Below are 18825 nucleotides of genomic sequence, written 5' to 3' on the forward strand. Positions count from 1 at the left end.
GAAATAAATATAGACTTTTGAATCTTGTGGTTCTAAGTTAAAAACGTGTATAATATAATAAAATATCCTTTGAATCTTGTGATTATAAACTTGACATGTAGGACATTTGAATTGCTAACTTACTAAATATAAAAAGAAGGACGTAACAAAATAAGATAAATTTTAACAACAATTGAGAAATTAAGGGGAAAAATAATAGGAAAAGAAATAAAATACGGAGACACACTAAAAAGAATCACGATATTCTTGCAAAATATACAAAAGCATGAAGACTAACTAAAGTAAAGTAACCAAATTAATCGTGTTGAAATGATCATTTAATGACTAGCATAGTTCGCTAGTCATTAAATAATTGCATAAAATACTAGTAGTTAAACTTAAATTTTTCATAGCATAATTAATAGCGTTTGATTACACATTAAACTGATTTTAAATTATTATCTTTTAAAAAATTAAAGATAAGTTTCAAGTTTGAATAAAGTGATTGTGAGTTTGTGACCATACATTATAATGATTGTTTTTTCTACTCAAAAAATTACAACTTTTTTCAAATTTAATGCACGTCCAACCACAACTTCAATTTTTAAATGTATGTTTTCGATTTACTTTTTTCTTAAATATCAAATTTTTATGTCCAAATATCTGCACGGAATAGCTCTTATCAACTACTTCCTCTATCTCAAATTATTTATCGTTTTTTTGTTAAACAAACCCCTTAAGAAATATATTAATCATGAGGGGTATTTGACTAACTTTACTCTTATTTATGTCTCAGTTATAATCTCTCTCCATTAAATGTTTACTCTATCTACGTGTCATCTCCATTAATGGCAAAATTCACTAGGAGTAGAATTGAAAAAAAAAATTAATTGTGTCTTGAACTCCTAAAACGATAAATAATTTGAAATAACTATTTTAAGTAACCACGACAAATAGTTTGAGACGGAAGGAGTAGCTAGAAAAATACAAACCTAAAATGAATAGCTCTTATCAATCACTCCCTCAATTCACTTTAATGTGTCACATATCGCTTCTTGATAGTCAAACTGTATGAATTTTTTTTTAAAAAAATTAAGATGTATTTTTTTATCATATTAATATGAGAAAAATTACAACTTATAATATTTTTATATATATTTTTAAAAATCTAAATTTAAAACATTAAATTAATTTAACTCTAAAAATCAGTCAAACTGAGTCGCGTAAATCAAAATGTTACAAACAAAAATGAACGGAGGAGGTATCTCAAACATACTGAACACCGAATAAAACAATAAAAATTTCTCCACGAACAAAATCCAAGCATAGCCCTTAGGTTCCTTTTACATAGTGATATACGCTAACGTGGCACCCCTCTGAGAAAAAATAAACCACTATCCTCTGCCACCACCTTGAACCAAAACCAACAACACTTCAGTGAAAAATCTATTCAATAATGTTTAGGTAGATGACAAGAAATCATCTAATATTTATTTGCTTCCGCTGAGTTTGAAAAAAGTAGTTGTGGCCATTTTTTTAAGTGAAAAACCTTTTCAACTCACAGAATTACCTTTTTCAAGTTTAATGTATATCCAAACACAATTTCAATCAAATATATCTATTCAATCTTTCTTTTTTTTTTTCTCAAATATCATTTTTTATGTCCAAATGCCTACTGGAAATAGCTCTTAAGTCCTATCAACTAGCTAAAAAAAAACCTCCTAAAATGAATACCACTAGGCACCAACTCTTATCAGTTATCTCGAAGATACTGAAACACCAAGTAAAACAATAAAAATTTGTCCACTAGCATACAACTTAGCTTCTTTTTAAATATAGTGATAATATGCTAACGTGCCACCAGATGAACCAAAACCAATAATACTTCACCATGCCGGAAATTCCCATGCCGATGTTGGGTTTTGGCACAGCAGCAGATCCTCCTGTTGAAGCAAAAATTGTTAGAATTGCAGTTCTTCAAGCAATTGAACTTGGCTATAGACATTTTGACACAGCTGCTTTGTATAATTCTGAACAACCACTTGGTGAAGCCATAGTTGATGCAATTAATAGTGGTTTAGTTAAATCTCGTGAACAACTCTTTATCACTTCAAAGCTATGGTGTAGTGATGCTCATCCTCAACATGTTCTTTCTGCTATCAAGAAGTCCCTACAGTTAAATTTTCTTGAAAACACCAATTCAATCATCTATGAATTTCTTACTTTATTTTTGCTTTACTGAACTAGTAGTATTAAACTATTAATTTGTCTCATAGGACAGACTTATCATCTCTTAGAATTCATTTTGACGTATCTTATACAGATTATATCAATTAGGTGTGATTAAGCTTTAGTCATGTTAGAATATTTGCATATGTTTTGTATGATGGTGGTGTCAGGTACAAAGTAACTCGGTCCATCGAGGCTTAGGCAGATAGGAAGAAATTACCTACTTATTTTTGTCTTTGCTGAGATTTGAACTTGAGGTACATGGTTCTCTTCTTCCCACTTCATTTACCACTAGGTCACATCCGTTAGTGCTACTTTAGGTCCTGTTTTTGTAGGAGTTTTTGTGTCCTCTCTGACATTTATCCGCTCGTAGAAAACATAGAGTTGGGATATGACCTTCCGGTGGATTGTTCCTTACCCGTCTTTTTCATCCAGTGCCCCCACTACGTCAGAAAATCGTCGTCTCAATCTCTCTCCGCTACGCATTTACTGGCTAAGACTTTCTTCCAACATCTTTCTTTTATTTAAGTCATTTATCTCATATCCATTAGCAAGGGCTCTGTGTTCACTATTCAGCCTACGCCCGTCCATTCCTTTCAAGCACTTTTAGTACTTTTTTCTATTTTATGTAATACTGCACTACGATGAGTTTGAATGGAGCGACATGCTAGTGAAGATTTATAGAACCAACAACCCCAACTTGCTTGGGTTGAAATGTAATTGTTATTGTAGTAATGAAGCAGTAAATTCGTGTGTTTGGACTTGTGCAGGAATCTAAATATGGATTATATTGATTTATATCTAATACACTGGCCAGTGAGTTCTAAGCCAGGAATTCATGAGTACCCTATTAAAAAAGAGGACTTTCTTCCCATGGATTTCAAGTCAGTTTGGGCAGCAATGGAAGAGTGCCAGAAACTAGGACTCACTAAGTCCATTGGAGTTAGCAACTTTTCTTGCAGGAAGCTTGCTGATGTTCTTGCCACTGCCAAAATTCGCCCTGCTGTCAATCAAGTATGTTAGAGAAAATCTATGTTGCTCGGACTTTCCAAAAATTTTGCTGTACCCGTGTTGGATCCTTCAAAATGCACTTCTTTTGGAGGATCTGACACGCACCTGGCGACATTTTTGAAGAGTCCGAACAACATAGGAAGAAATCATAATCAAGTACAGGACTTACTTGAAAAGTAGTAATTGTGTTTGATAAAATAAAAGTGAGTGAAACAAATGACTTGAGCTGTTCTTGATTTGTAAGGTAGAAGTAAGTCCATGTTGGCAGCAACAGAAGCTGAGAGAGTTCTGCAAGAGTAATGGAGTTCTTGTTGTTGGATATGGTCCTTTAGGATCTATAGGTACCTTTTATGGAACCAACAGAGTTATGGAATCTCAGGTGCTCAGAGATATAGCAAAGGCCAAAGGCAAGACCGTCGCGCAGGTATTCTAAGACGAATTCTAACTTAAACTACATTGACAGTGTCAGTGCATATCACTTAAATCCTAGTGTGCAAAATCCAGGTTGCTTTAAGATGGGGATATGAGCAAGGCATTGGTGTGGTGGTGAAGAGCTATAACAAAGAGAGAATGAAACAGAACCTTGAGATTTTCGACTGGTCATTAAGTGATGATGAGCGCAGGAAGATTAGTGAAATCCCACAAAGTAGAGCTTGTCTTGGTAAAGATTACACATCTCCTTATGGACCTTACAACACAATTGAAGAGCTCTGGGATGGAGAACTCTGATTAAATCAGTTTACATTATCAAAGCATATTGTTTAGTAATTCTTCTTATTGCATGTGTCTCCTTTCTAATTGTGGTAGTTGTATATTATCAAAGTGGAGATAAGAAGGGAAAGATTTATCCAGTTCCTTGTTGTAAGCTGTCTGTTTGTTAGGAGTATTTTAATCATGTCACATATTTACATGCCAGTAGAAAACGTAAAGAATGATTGTGCTTGACAAACTAATCTTTTTATAATATTTGACCGAGAGGGGCTTAAATGGAGCGACATGAACAGTGAAGATTTATATCACCAAATCTGCCTTTCTTGGGTTGAACGCAAGTTGTTGTATAGCGGTATATGTTCAGTATCCACAAAGATAAACAGGACAATGTTTCTATAAAACACTTTGCTCAAAAAATATCCAGCTAAAGTACTTAAACAATAACTAATAAAAGGTAAATAGCTAACTTTTTTCCCCAGCAAGATGTCATATTACACTACGCTGATATAACAGTTAACTAATCGCAAGAGTTGCAGGTCTCAAATAATATCCAAATAGGAAAATTAAATTTCCAATACAGCTAGCAAAACATCTAGTACACATAGATAAGACAAATGACAAATAAAATGAAAGAACAAAATAACAGGATTCAGCATATCATGACCCGAATTGCTCTAACATTTAGTTCACGTTTGGTGAAGATTCACTAAAACACTTGCATCTATTTACAAGAACAGATACACAACAAGACTTCGAGGCATTGAGTCCTTAACTTAATCTACGTTATTTTCCATCTACCAACCAGCATAGGCTTGAACATCTAAGAAACTACAGTTTGCATGGACTAATGTACAATTACAGATATTTCATGTGGAAACTGAAGAACAAGCAGAGCACATTCATAACACTCGATAATCTGATACATGTTTAACCAATAGAGACCAAGCTAGGTCCCGTGGGATATACTGACACACAAGTTTAGTCCAGATTCAACAACGTCCAGGCCTCTCATAATGTGGAGGTAAAGAAGGACAATTCTCATTCATATTGGCATATGGCTCCAATGTGTTGTACCCGGGCAGTTCCATTTGGTATTCACCACGAATCTGGCAGAAAGAGACCTTATTGTCTCCACCGTTGCACCAACTCGGGAGGCGTGTCTGATTATCTTCGAAAATTTTGAGCATGTAGGCATCTCTTATCTGCAAGCAGTAAGAATGACTTACCATCAATAATTGGGTGACAGAACGAAAGTTTTTTCTCATAAGGATGAGAATTTAGGTGTGTCAAATGGGCGGGTTGGGCTGATTCTACGTGGGTCAAAATGGGCTGGGTTAATAAATGGGCGGGTCAAATTTACTTGGTGAGATGGGCTGGATCAAGATGGTTTAAAATCTGGGTCATAGCCCAACCCGCTCTACTAAGTTTTTAATTAATTTATTTGTTTCCTAATGAATTGGTCAATTACTGAATAAGACTTTTTTTTTCTTTTTTGTTAGGGTTAGATTAACATATAAAACAAACAAAAAATGTTTATTTAAAAAATATTTTGACAAAGTTACTCATGAGTCAATATGGCTAAACATCAGCCCAGTTTTCAGTGGGCTGAATTGGGCGGGTCAAAATGGGCTAAGTTAAACAAATGGGCGGGTCGGGCAGGTTAAGGTTTTTTGGGCCAATTTTGACACCTCTAGATGAGATTAAACAAAGGCTTCGATACTTACAGTGAACTCTGTAACTTGAATAGAGTTGGAAACAGGGCCAAAAACTCCAGCTTCTTTGTACATTGCTAGAATGAAAGCCACGCATGTAGTGGATTGGCCATCACTATAGACCCATTCATCTTGTTCCGGGATGGTCAGCAATTGATCAAATGTTATACCACGTTTTTCAGTTTCAGCAAGAATACCATACAAGTCCAAATCCTGTAAGAGAAGTATCAATTGTACATATAAAGTAAGCTTTACAGATATTAAAAAAATTGAATGATCCGGTAAAATTTAGAATTTGCAATATATTAAATTAACTCTGTATGTAAACAGTTAAGTTATGCTATGACATTTTAAGTGAAAGTCCGCTCAACTTGAACTAAGGAGGAAGCTTTCCGAAGCATGTTTCAGTATATAATGTTATTCTTATGCATGCTCCAAGGCTAAATGTCTGTATAAAGGAAGACCATCTATAAAATACGGCTTTGTACTGTTACTCATAAGAGATATGAGTACCTATAGGTTCGAGTCAGCAAATGATGTGATAATTTGGTAATGTTCACCTATTTATTTGACGTCCCTTCAGGGACATCCGATTAAAAAAAACCTATTTATTTGACATAGAAATGCGGAAAGGAGGAGGTTGGAGGATATGTTTCATATTTTTCCTTCAACAAAATTCTATCAAACTAGCTTGTTTCTAGACCTAAGCAGATATACTAAAAAAGTTGAACGTCCAGATGTGCGGACTTGTACTCTGATGCCCGCCTTGGAGCAAAACAACCATAATACGACAATGATATATGCATGAAACGCTCGTACTGCGAGGACCAAAGGAAAAAAACAGCATTTAAGAGGGAACTGATAAGCTGTCTCTATCAATCGAATTTGGGGGATGAACCATCTTCTATGCTCACCAATACCATTAACTAATAGTTAAGATGTTATATAAGTTTCCAGCCAAATGATTATAACAAGAAAATATAACATGTTCAGTTCACCTCAGTGCCAAGCCTCTTATTCAGAGCTTCGTTCCACATGTTAGCAGCATATGCTGGCTGCACTCTTGTCCACATGGACATGACAGAAATCACCTGGCAACAAAAGTCAGCTGCTGAGAACCAATTAATATTCCTTCAAATTTTGCTATTTTCAGTTTTGTTTTGATTGACTTGCTTTTTCACCTTTTTTGGGGGTCTTCTTTTATCAAATGGTTCCACGGGGAGGGAAGTAGTAACCAATAATCATAGATCCTTCTAAATCTCAAAAACTGCAAATATATTGATGACTGGTATATTTTGTAGAGCGAATATATTGATGACTGCTATATCTTTTTCTTATACTGTGTCGAGGTATTTCCTAGAGATATAATTAAGCAAAATGATATTTAAGTATAGAATATGTGCAAGTTAGATAAGTCCCCGTGACTTAAAATCTGTCTACAATTTAGCATCGAGATTGATGGACATATAGCAATTCACCTAGTTGCTTGGACAACACAAACATCTATCACTACTTGCTCATCGTAGGTATATTTCAGTAGAGTCATAGTTTATACTTTTAAGATGAAAGAAAGGGAGATGTACCAAGTGAGCATCAAGAGGTGGAGGGTAATTATCAGCAACAGTGTCAATCCAACTAAAAATCATGTTATGGTAACCATATGGTTTCCCGGACATTTTCCGAGCATATTCCCATGCTGCGGTATTATTAAATCTTGCGCGCACTTCAGGATGTAAGGGCAACAAAGCAACTTGTGGGTTAGATTCATCCTTGAGTGTCAATTCCCACCATTCATCCCAAGGGATAACCGCTATAATTTCTTCACCCTGCAAGGATATACTACAAGAATCAGCTAACCAAGATTAAACAGGATGAACATACTAAAACAAAAGTAAAACACTGCCACCATTCATGCTCTACTAAAATGCAAGGCCTTTACAGACTTTAAAAGCTAACATTGCACAAAAGTAAAGCAGAATAAGGAGATTAATATAACTGAATGTATTTATCAGGCATGCAACAGATGATGTTTTTGAGATTTGAAAGTACTGTTTCTCCATGTAGTTTAGTGGAGAAATACATAGATTTTCTCATTTGCTCACCTTTTCATTTTCGTGTCCTGATTCACCAACCCAAAGATTACCCAACTCATCCTTCAAACAAACTGCTGTATGACCAGCAAAGGCACCAGTGACCCACTTCTCAAGAGTTTCAAACCCACCCCACCGTCCACGTATCTTTGACAGAGCTAAGAAATCACCAGAATGAACATCATCTGGGTTAATTGTTGCCTGCCGTGGATGTGGATGTTTCTCAAATGTCGCACCCATGTGCTTCTTCAGAAAAGCAAGGTTAGAATGCTGGCCCCATGCCGTGTTAGAAAACAAGGGTAGTACATCCACCAAGGAAAGCAAGGTTCCAAGCATCCCTGATGGCATGAGAAACACAGAGATTCCATGTTGCTTGACCTGCATAATAGTTGCTTAAAGACCAATTATAAATGTAATGAACTTGGAACTAGACAAAAAAAGGCTCAAAACGAGAGCATACATATTCCCTTTCAGCAGGTTCCTCCCATGACTCAATTTTAAATGTGTGATCGTGGCCCGAAAAGTAGTAGTCCCAGGTTATCCTATAAGGTGTAGCAAATACATACAGATCCATACACGTCCAGCTGTGTGCTGCGCCTGTCTGCAAAGTGGATAAAAATTCAACTGTGCGAAGGATGTCTTATCCAAATAAAAATGCATAACAGAATAAGAACGAATGTATAGAGATACCAAAAAATTTCATTTTTTTTTCTTAAGGTGTTATATCAGTTATCACTTGTTATCGCCCCATTGGTTTCTATTTTGTGGAAACATCTAGGTGTCAAGAGCGGAAACATTTATATAGTCATCTCGAATATTAGATGCTTGAAGACCACAAAGTGCAAATGAAATTATTTCTTCAGTGAAATTATTTCTTTCAGCATTATTCTGCTGACCAACATAAAATATTACGCCACGTAGCCATATTTTCAGTTTATACAACATTATACCCGGGGGGCATTATACCTAATGTATCAACCTTGTATAAAAGTGTATAATAGCGTAAAAAAGGTGTGCATTACACATATATGGGCTAAGGCGCGTAAATATTTTCTTGCAGTAGACATAGAGTGTAATTTTCCCCAAACATTACCACCAACTACTACCATACAAATCAACTAAACATAAAATTAAGTTCACAATACCGAAAGATGGATAGTGGCACCACCAATACCGCGATCACCGGGCCCGGTTAACTCAACCCTAGCTTCATTCTCAAAAAAGCAAGCTCCTTTCCAACTAATTGACCCATTATTTGGAGCAAGTGATCCAATGTAAGTGGGCAATAAATCCACAGGGCTATGTATAGTGTTAAGCACAGGCCAAGAAACCTCACGTGGCAATACGGGTAATACATCTTTGACCCGAAATGGCATTTTTAATGCATACCCGAAATTTAACCCTAACCCAATTCCCAATATACATAGTAGTAGTGTTAAGGCATGCAGTTTTTGAGTTTGATGCATTAGTGAGAGCAGGGAATTGAACAGTAATTTGTAGTTTGTTTGATTAGGGTTTCATTGAATTGGGTTTTTTTTTTCTTGAGAAAATTCCAACTTGTTTTGGGGTTGGAATTCTTGGAATTTGTGGAGGGGAAGTGGATGAGATTTGTAAATATGGGTTCTTTTGTTAGTTGGGTTTGTGTTATGATTGTAGTGGACATTCCCAAATTGTTAAGATACTCTCTCCGTGCAGTGTCACTAGACACAAAATTTAAGAAATAAAGAAATATTTTTAAAATATGTGATTTAAAAATTTATGTGGCTAGAAATCATTTAGTTAAAAATTAAAAAAAGTTTAAAGTTGAATTGTTATTAAATATATAAATATGTCATTTTTTTTTAGATTGATTAAAAAAAAATGACATATAAATTGAGACGGGAAAAGTACTATTTTAGCAATTTTAATTTTATTTGAAGAGAAGATAAGATTAATAGAATATTGGAGTTTCTTAAAATGGTTAAATGGGGGTAGGAAATTTTATTAATACTATTTATAACAAGAGATGACAGAGACAGTTGATTTGGTGATATCATTTGTCGCTGACACAAGAGTCAAATTTCCTAAAGGTCTTCTGATATTTTTTCTTCTTTCTTTTTTTTTTTTTTTCCTGCCTTCTTTTTTTATTTCCACTTCCTTTTTTAGAGTTTTTACGAGCGTTCCTCTGTATAAAACATGAAAATATCCAAATTCGCTAAAAACATGAAAATAATAATAAATTAATTGCAATATGCAAATTTGCTATTTGGCAAATTATACTTGAGTTTTGGAGGTGGGTGACCCGTGTGTTTTCCGGTAAAATCGGGTTTAATCAAAAAATCAGTTAGAAATTTATTTTTTAAGGGTTTGAAGACAAGTGGGACGTATCTACCCCCGATAACTCTTTTTATGAGCCCGTTCTGGAGAAGTTTAGATCGTGATAGAGTCTAGTGAGCAACAAAAGTAATATAATATGATCAGAGCAAATAAAAATGATTAGAAAATAATGATCCCGTGTATATACCCTGTTCTTTTAAGAATAGAATGGTGTTTTACAAGAGTGTCTGTGGGAGAGAAGATGATCCTTTTCTTCTCCCCTAAGACTCCTTATATAAGCCAAAACAAGGCTTTTCTAACCCCAACGTTCGGGTGATGTGACGCGACTGTATCTCAACCTTCATCTCTGCTACGACACACTGATCGAGATTTGCGGGCATGACCCTAGTTGGTGGGAGTGGAGGATATCTGTGTAGATACCCCGTACTCTCCGAGCTTCCGGTTGCGAAGGCTCGTCCGGATACGCGTTTTGCCGTATACCCCATCCTTCTACCCTAAGCTAAGTTTGTATAAGCCACTCCTCAACTTTTCATAATTCCCAAGGTACAACTGACATGACCTTTCTGCCGCCCCAACGTGTATACTTGTGGTGGTACTCTGACCGATGACTGTTGATTTGACGGGAGTTGGTGAGAGTGAGAACCAGCTAGACAACCCCTGTGGCCGTAACGAGTACCCGGGCCCGCACACGCTTTTACCGCCATACACCGTTACCGATAACAAATTGATAATAAATAGTTAGTCGCATTAAATGTTTACATCAAACTGAGAAATATGACCTTTATAATTATTAATTAAAGTAAAAATGCATATCATTTGCTCATGATTAGTGATAAATATGTATATGAAGACATGTCTTGTATTTATTAATTTGACGTAAATATTGGGTACAAATATACTTTTACAGATAGATACTTATGGAGAAAGAAAAGCAGAAGAAGGACATGTCTTAAATGAGAATTAAGTTTTACTCGCATCAAATGCTTACTTCTCGCTGCGTCTGTCTAGAATATATATTTCTTGAACTTCAAAAAGACTTGAAGTAAGATACTATTAGCACGTCGTTGACTTCTCTTTTGTACTATAACTAGTGAATAGGTCCGCGCTTCGCCAGTAATAAAATACCTCATTAAAATTTATAAAATAGTTTTTCATAATAATGAAATATTAGAATTATTTAAAACTTTAAAAAATTTAAGCACTTTTTACTTTTCAAACAACTGAATTAGATTAGTGAAATGCGTTTGTCTAAGTTTGATTTTTCTATTAATAAAATATAGGTAAAGGTAAAACTTATTTTCGTTAAACATTATGTATAGGAAGAAATGAACTTGAAGAAGAATTAATCTAGTGTGTGTGTATATATATATATTTTTTATAACGCCGTTCCTTCTTTGTAGAGTAATTTTTTTGTAATTTTCTCACTTTTTCCTTGTTTGAATTCTAATTAAAGTTAAAAAAAAAAAATGAAAGAGGAATAAAATAAAAATAAAAAAATGAAAGAGGAATAAAAACACATAATCGGATCCATCTAACCTAAATCTTCTAAATGAAATAACTTTTTCTTTTACCTTCCTTTTCTCTCTATTTTTGTGTGCCTCTGTCGTTATAGTTTTCCTTTATTTCTAGCTCTCATACTTCTCTACCTATTTATTTGCCTAAAAAATATTTAGGTATTTCATTTTTTAGTTTCTTCTCTTTTGATTCTTTTAGCTTTTTATTACCAGCCACTTTTTCGGTATAAGATAGTGTATAGTTTTTTGGAAATCATCAAATTATACCAAATTGCAAAAATTCGAAAAGGTATGTATGTTCATTCGTTTTGAAAGTTTCTCCTATAAAATGAAAATACAATCTCATAAGAAAAGAATGGCCTAGGAAATATAATCTAGAGGAGCTTAGTTTTGGCATGAGCTTCATTTATGGACAACTGTTATTCTAATTTCGCAGATAAGGTAACCCAAAAAGGTTCATACAAGGTGCATTTTCACTTTGTAATTCGAATTGCTAAAAAAACTCACTGCAATTTTTTATAGTTCCTACTTCTTCCTCCTCTTTGGTATTTTTCTTGCCATTTATTTCCTTGCTATCTTCTTCCATTTAACTTATTGTCTGCGTAAATAAATACAAAATCAGAGATTTAAATTTTCAAATATTTTCTAATTTAGACACATTGTTTCAAGGTATTCTAAATATGGTATTATTCTGCCTTGTGAAATTATCTTTTTTTTTTTCTTTTTTTTTTTACTAAGCCTGGGTTCGAACCCCAAACCTCATACATAGTATTAGGCGAAAGGGCCAAAAATTAAAGACCACCAATTTAAGGGACAAAAATTAAAGACCAATGCATTTGAAGGGCACTCCCCACAAAAATTTGTTTATGTCTAGCTTTATATTATATATAGATATAGATTCTTTTTGTTAGTGCATGTTCCCGTCTGTTGTACTCTCATCCTCACTGTTTTTCTTTATTGATTATTCAACACTTTGACCGGAGTCAGAACATTTACTAGGAAGATTAAAAGTTTAAAAAGAGCATGCTGTTGTTGTATTTAAAAATTAAAAAAATAAACACAAGAACAAATCAGAGATTCCCCAACACCCCACGTGAGATTATATTAGATATGTTGTTATTTTTGTCGTATTTAAAAAAGTAAACACAAGAGCAAATCAGATATTCCCCCGACCCCACTTTGTGGATTTACACTGGGTGTGTTGTTGTATTTAAATTTTTTAAAAGTAAACAGAACAACAAATCAGAGATTCAACATCTACTTTACGAAACATTAATAGAAACTTCTATATACATTACTTTGTGGCTAAGCGGGGTTCAAATGAACCCTTGCCCCTCCTAGCTCGGCCATGTGGGCGAGTAGTGGATGAAAATAAACTTATTGGGGGCCAAAGTACAGAAAGAGAATTGTACAATTTGTCCGAATATTGTATGGTGAAAAAAGATAAATAATTTGCATCTAGCATTACTACATACTCGTATTTCATACTGTAACTACACTGACCTAATCCTCAAACTTGATTTCGCTATGCTCAATAAGAACCCAGAATAGCAGAAATAGTTCGTGTTCCGCTTCCACAGTCAGTTGTCCTTGCCCAAGTGTAAACTGCAGATGACTCTCTGGTGGTTAACACTATACTCCTCAATCTGTTATGATGTTTTAATAGAGTCAAGCCAATACCTTGAGATACTCTTAAGAAGCTACTTCAAATCCCAAAGATGAAACAATTTGAGTAGCATGGAAGAAAGAGGGCACTGTCTTCTATTGCAAGGGGTTGCCTAAAAGGATTTAATTGAATCTGCAAAGCAAGAAACAAGTTCAATTATAACGAAATGATTTAGAACAGTAGACATCTTTAAGAGCAAAATGTGAAAAGAAAAAGAAATGGTTGAGGAAAAAAAACTAACAGGAACGGTAGGAGAAGCCCCAGTCACTGAGGTTACGCAACTAGTCGCCAGATTACAAGCTTCTTCACAGTAATCAGAGAAAAATGCAGGCACTTTGATCTCCTTTATCAGCTCCTGCATGAAAAAGGAAAACAACAAAGAAACATTTAGCAATACCAGACCTGGCAAGCTTTCTGAAAGGTCCCATGCACTGTCGGCAAAATCATAAAGGTAAAAACTTACATATGAATCTCATATCTATCCTGATATTAAGTACCAAGCACTAGATAGGCTGAAAATCAAGCATTGGAAAGAAAAGACTTACAATGGTTTGTAACCAGCTTCTGTAAGCAGCGACACCAGCATTCGGTGCAATAATTAGATTAGGAGGAGAACCCTGACAAAGCTGACAACATTTGAGTAACACCCAACAAAAGAAGGAAACATATGGCAAAGACAAATGCTGTTTGACCGACCTTCATAAGATCTTTATAACAATCATGATAATAACCAGCATGAAGCTTTAATGTAATGGCTGAAGATCCACTTTGCAATGACGTTGGGCCAAAACTCTCAGTCGAACATTTACACTTGCAGTAGGTCTCTGTACAATGAGCATAATCACGAAGTTCAATTCTCTCACCATTCCTAATCAGTAAAAAGCAAATGACGATGATCTATTAAAGGTACTTAGAGCAATGTGATTATAAATAATCTGCAAAGGTAAACAAGACACCGATGAACTTTTGAAAATACAATAAAAGAAAGTTAGAGGTTAGTGTGAACGTGATGTATTATACAGTTCAACAGAACGCACGTTATCAGGTTACCGAGGTTTCAAATGATGGATCCTGTCTAGTAAACTGGCAAGGATCCCGTTCTAACCACTTTTCTGTTAGCATTATCTGCAAAAATTATATGTGTAGCAGTCATTATTCACTGAAGATGATTGTGGGATATAGAGCCCAAACAAGGGTGCTATATCAAACATATAGCCTCCCAAGTTCATATTTCTTTTTAAACCTTTTTTTTGGGGTAAGTTCATTTTTGACTTCTTTATTCCAGAAACCATCAATTTACGACCCCCTTTTCCCGCATCTAAGATTCTTTCAAGAATTAACAATGGAAGTTACTTCCTTTCAGCAGAATGAGAACCAAGTGTCTCTAATCTGATAATGTTCCATCGGCGAAAAGGATAGAAGCGCAGAAATAGTTCATGGATTTCACAATGAGATTACTCTCCGTTCCTGCTGTAAGTTGTATAGTGATAACTTTGTAAATTTCGTATGGTAATTAACTAGAACTTGCATTGAAAAGTAATTAAACCAGAAACACAAAATGAAGGTGGGCAACCAAACCTTTCTTCTGGAATTGCAGGTCCCACGAGATCGATATGTATTTGAACATCGGGAAAAACTGCATGCAGTTCACTGAAAACTGCAAGCTGATGAAGCTCTTTTTCAGGACCTTCACATTTCAAACAAGAGAAAGAGCCCAAACTTAGTACCCAAATTGTGAGCCTGAAAAGCTAGCTCAAAGGATATGAGAACCAAGGATCGATAAAGCCCTGTACCAAGCGCAAAGAAAACGAGAGTACCTAAGTAATGTATGCATAGCTCATCACTTATTTCAGGAATCAGGTTCCCTTGAGCTGCCAGCTTAATGGACCAATACAGCGTCAATGGCTGGAAAAATCAACAGAAAGATAGCACTACAAATGAGCCAGTGAGTTTCACAATTGATTTCTCTAAAGATTGACAATCCAATAGATTCAGAAACAATTCATACAACATCTTGCTCATATCATCAAAGACCACATAAGCATAATGTCCTTAAATGGAATGACTATATGGAAGAAACTACAACACAAAATAGCAAAGAAGTATATCGCCTAGGAAATATGGGTACTACAAACTCATAATTGTAAAATATGTGTACAGCTAACCTACCCAGTGAAGTAGCAAAGCAACAGGAGAATATAGCGGAATGCACCTCCATTCATAATATTCTTTCCAACCACTAAGAAGCTTTGGTAATGGAGCGGATGGCTCTGCGTTTGTACACCAGTTTAAATTAGCATTAGAGACGAGCATTGTATTAATTGTCTAAAGCACTGCATAGTACCTCTACAAGGACACAATGCACTAGATAAGTTCCAGCCCTTGATGAGCCTAATAACAAAAATCAAGGATAAGATTCCATATATGGTTTAGGTTATAAGTATTTCATTAAATCCACATAGCAGTACTCAGTAGAGATCAAAATTGAACTTCCTCAGTTTTGGAAAGACACGGAAAATGCAAAGAACTTTGTCTGAAAATGCAAAGAATACTTTGTCTAATGTTCAGACAAAGTATCCTCTTAGGCACTGTAATATAAAGCTTGTAATTAGTAGGCTAAGAAGAAAAGAAAGAAAAGATCAAAAACAAAATATTGTATCTTGAAAACAGTAAGCAACCTTGAGCAATCCAATATAGCAGCTGATTCCCCACAGCTACATTCAAACGTCCACATTCCTACACGGTGAATTCCCTGTTTTATCAAGAATGAACACCGTGTTTCCCGTTTATCACGCACCTAAAAAGCACCACCAAGTATTTTACCTAAGCACTTCCATGGACGAATCGAAATAATAATTCAAAAGTTTATTTATTGCTTACCTGTACAGTAGCTTCTTCAGAAAATGTAAAAGGGAAATCACTCACAACATTGGCATGCTTCATTTGCTGTTCCAACCTTTGACACTCTTTCTTGTGTACATTCCCATGTGAAATCTGAAAACAAAATTAATAAATTCTCCCTCTGTTGTTACACTATTATTATTCGAGGAGTAAACAATTGTTTCACTAAGAAATTTAAACATCTTTTAAATATCCTTAATCATAAAATGTTGTGATTTATAGTACTCCCTCTGTTCCAGGGTATTTGGCAGGACACAGATTTAAGGAAGTCAATTTAACTTATTGATGTATATTATATTAGCAAGAGCGGAAGAAAATTATTAAAGTAGTAGTTAAAGATTAGCTAGATAATTCATGTGACATGGGAAAAACCGGCTAAGGGAGGATACAAGCTCAACGTTGATGCAAGCTTCAACAAAAATAATCTTCAAATGGATTTCTGGTTGTCTTATTCGAAACAGTCATGGTGACTGGATAGTGAGAGCAATGAGACGTGGGTATGCATATTCACCCATGCAAGCAGAACTAATGGACTCAATATGGCAAAGTTGCATAATTTAACACCTCTGGAAATAGAGACAGACTCAACAGAGGTGATCAAATATATAGAGCAAAATACAATTACGTTTGCTAATATTATTTATGAATGCAGGTCATTAATGCTCCAATTGAAGGCGATAAACCAATATATATGGCAAGACCTCCACCTTTTGTCGAAAGAAAACTAGAAACTGGTCGCCATGGAGGTCATCTGTTGTTGATAATATAAATGTACACGCTTGTAATGTTCTAGCTAGCTATGGGAAGAAAAATGTCCTGCGCGACATGAATGCTACTGATATGACTACTAATAATTTGGAAACACAAAACATCCCTCTGGATGGGTTTGTGTAATGTAATAATTTTATTAGGGTTATTATGAATATATAAATAGTCTTTAAACCTAAAAAAAAGTTAGCTAGATAAAGAAAACATTGCATGAATTTCAATTCTTCAAACTTACAAAAATTAATTGAAATGAGAATGACTGTTTTTACATATATCCGAGAGTACTTTAACTAGTTTTTACACACGCAAATTTAAATAAAAAAAAAATCACGTCCAAATTCAGTAAAGTGTGGACTATAAAACTAATTGAGCTTAAAGAAAAAAGATAATATTCTGAACTTTAGGACTATAATTACATGGGATAATTATGTATTTTAACTTGGGAAAGCATAAGGTTTTATAGCATTCATCAAGTAGTAGTAAAAGAATCAGATGATTCATACAAATACATATATATATATTAAACCTGGTGAGAGATGGAGCAATAAGCAACTGCTTGGCAGCGACGACAACGTCTGGTGGCCGGGCCCGAACATCGGGTTCCACTTCCCCTGCCGGCGCACTCCATGGAAACAAACAGCCCGTTTAGATCCTTACAAACCGCATTATAATTCATTTTTTAAGTTTTTATATCTTTGATAAAATAGAAAATTGTTTAAATTAAGTTAAAGAGTACTTAAAATAAATCAAATAGAAAGAAGTTACTCAACTCAATTTTTTTTTTTTTTTTTGCTTAAAAGCCATTTCAATTTGATTAATAATTTTATCTTTTTATCTCTTATATTTTTTTATTAATTTTAATATTCTTTAATCACTTTTATTCAAATACATAATTATTTATTTATAAAATAATTTTTAACAATTTAAAAATATACTATATCACTCATGCTTAAAAGTGCTTTTTTTTCAGTTAATTCAAACGGGCTCAAAAGCCCAATGTATATCTAAACCGACGAAAGGAAAAGGAAAAATTGGCCCAACTAATCTGTATGTCCATTGTTCTCAGTTTAGCCCAAAAACAAGAATATGGGCTTCAGAGACCATAAATGAATAGAAGTGGACTCATTTGCGCTTTTGTACCTATTTTGTGGTGGTCTTTAATTTCATATTTTTTGCACAGATCTTCCTTCAAAGGCGCTGGTCTTTAATTTTTGTCCCTCAAATTACTGGTCTTTAATTTTTGTCTCTCAAATTGCTGATCTTTCATTTTTCCCCTTTGCTTAAAAAGGTGGCCAAAAATACTCCGAGGTTCTAAGTTCGGACCTTAGTTCAAAAAAAAAAAAATTACAAGGCAAGGCTTCGCGAAAATTCTGCCTTAAGTCAAAGGTTTGTCTTACAAAATTTTGCAAGGAACATTTTTTTATTTTTTTTACTTTGCTGGAATTTTACAAAAGTTAAGTCGTCCGAATAGGCCTAATTTTGCTACGAAACTCTGTCTTGCGATTTTTATTTTTTTACTGAACCGGATTCGAACCCAGAACTTGGGGATATCTTAGGCGAAGGGAAAAAATTAAAGGTCACCGCCGAACAAGGGCAATCGTGCAAATTTTCCCTTTAATTTTTTGTCCTTCAACAGGGCTAGTCTTTAATTTTTGGCCTTCAAATTGGCTGGTCTTTGATTTTTCCCCGTCAAAATCGAACTTATGCCTAGAGAGGCATAAGTTACGCATCATGATTTTTACAGGTTATGCCAGCTCCCCTAAAGAAATTATGTCTCGCTAGACATAAGTTCGATTTTAAAGGACAAACATCAAAGACCAACCCATTTGAAGGACAAAAATTAAAGACCAGACCATTTGAAGAACAAACCGTGCAAATACTTCAACAAAAAGAACAAGGCCCAACCAATCTGTGTGTCCATTGTACTC

At 34.8% G+C, this 18825-nt stretch overlaps 3 protein-coding genes across 4 annotated transcripts; 1 reads left to right on the forward strand and 2 right to left on the reverse strand.

The window, feature by feature from the left end:
• The first annotated feature begins 1647 nt into the window (after positions 1-1647).
• Positions 1648-4119, forward strand: LOC132067417 (non-functional NADPH-dependent codeinone reductase 2-like). Its single transcript, XM_059460640.1, has 4 exons — positions 1648-2154; positions 2979-3222; positions 3464-3643; positions 3724-4119. The coding sequence occupies exons 1-4, from the start codon at positions 1871-1873 to the stop codon at positions 3946-3948; spliced, it is 933 nt and encodes a 310-aa protein (XP_059316623.1). The 5' UTR covers positions 1648-1870; the 3' UTR covers positions 3949-4119.
• A 438-nt stretch (positions 4120-4557) lies between these two features.
• Positions 4558-9329, reverse strand: LOC132067415 (uncharacterized). Its single transcript, XM_059460637.1, has 7 exons — positions 8878-9329; positions 8193-8333; positions 7745-8110; positions 7226-7468; positions 6641-6733; positions 5655-5855; positions 4558-5132 (listed from the first exon to the last, which is right to left on the reverse strand). The coding sequence occupies exons 1-7, from the start codon at positions 9196-9198 to the stop codon at positions 4920-4922; spliced, it is 1578 nt and encodes a 525-aa protein (XP_059316620.1). The 5' UTR covers positions 9199-9329; the 3' UTR covers positions 4558-4919.
• A 3432-nt stretch (positions 9330-12761) lies between these two features.
• On the reverse strand, positions 12762-17577 carry LOC132067416 (uncharacterized). 2 transcript variants are annotated; one of them, XM_059460639.1, is made up of 11 exons: positions 17424-17577; positions 16109-16222; positions 15907-16025; positions 15573-15619; positions 15398-15498; positions 15046-15133; positions 14807-14915; positions 13925-14096; positions 13774-13845; positions 13470-13583; positions 12762-13360 (listed from the first exon to the last, which is right to left on the reverse strand). In XM_059460639.1, the coding sequence occupies exons 1-11, from the start codon at positions 17571-17573 to the stop codon at positions 13268-13270; spliced, it is 1179 nt and encodes a 392-aa protein (XP_059316622.1). In that variant the 5' UTR covers positions 17574-17577; the 3' UTR covers positions 12762-13267. The 2 variants fall into 2 exon arrangements, with proteins under 2 accessions (XP_059316622.1, XP_059316621.1); XM_059460638.1 differs by having other exon boundaries at positions 13774-13854.
• Between the last annotated feature and the right edge of the window lie 1248 nt (positions 17578-18825).

Source organism: Lycium ferocissimum, chromosome 8 (assembly GCF_029784015.1).
Source record: "Lycium ferocissimum isolate CSIRO_LF1 chromosome 8, AGI_CSIRO_Lferr_CH_V1, whole genome shotgun sequence".
Taxonomy (NCBI): Eukaryota; Viridiplantae; Streptophyta; class Magnoliopsida; order Solanales; family Solanaceae; genus Lycium; species Lycium ferocissimum.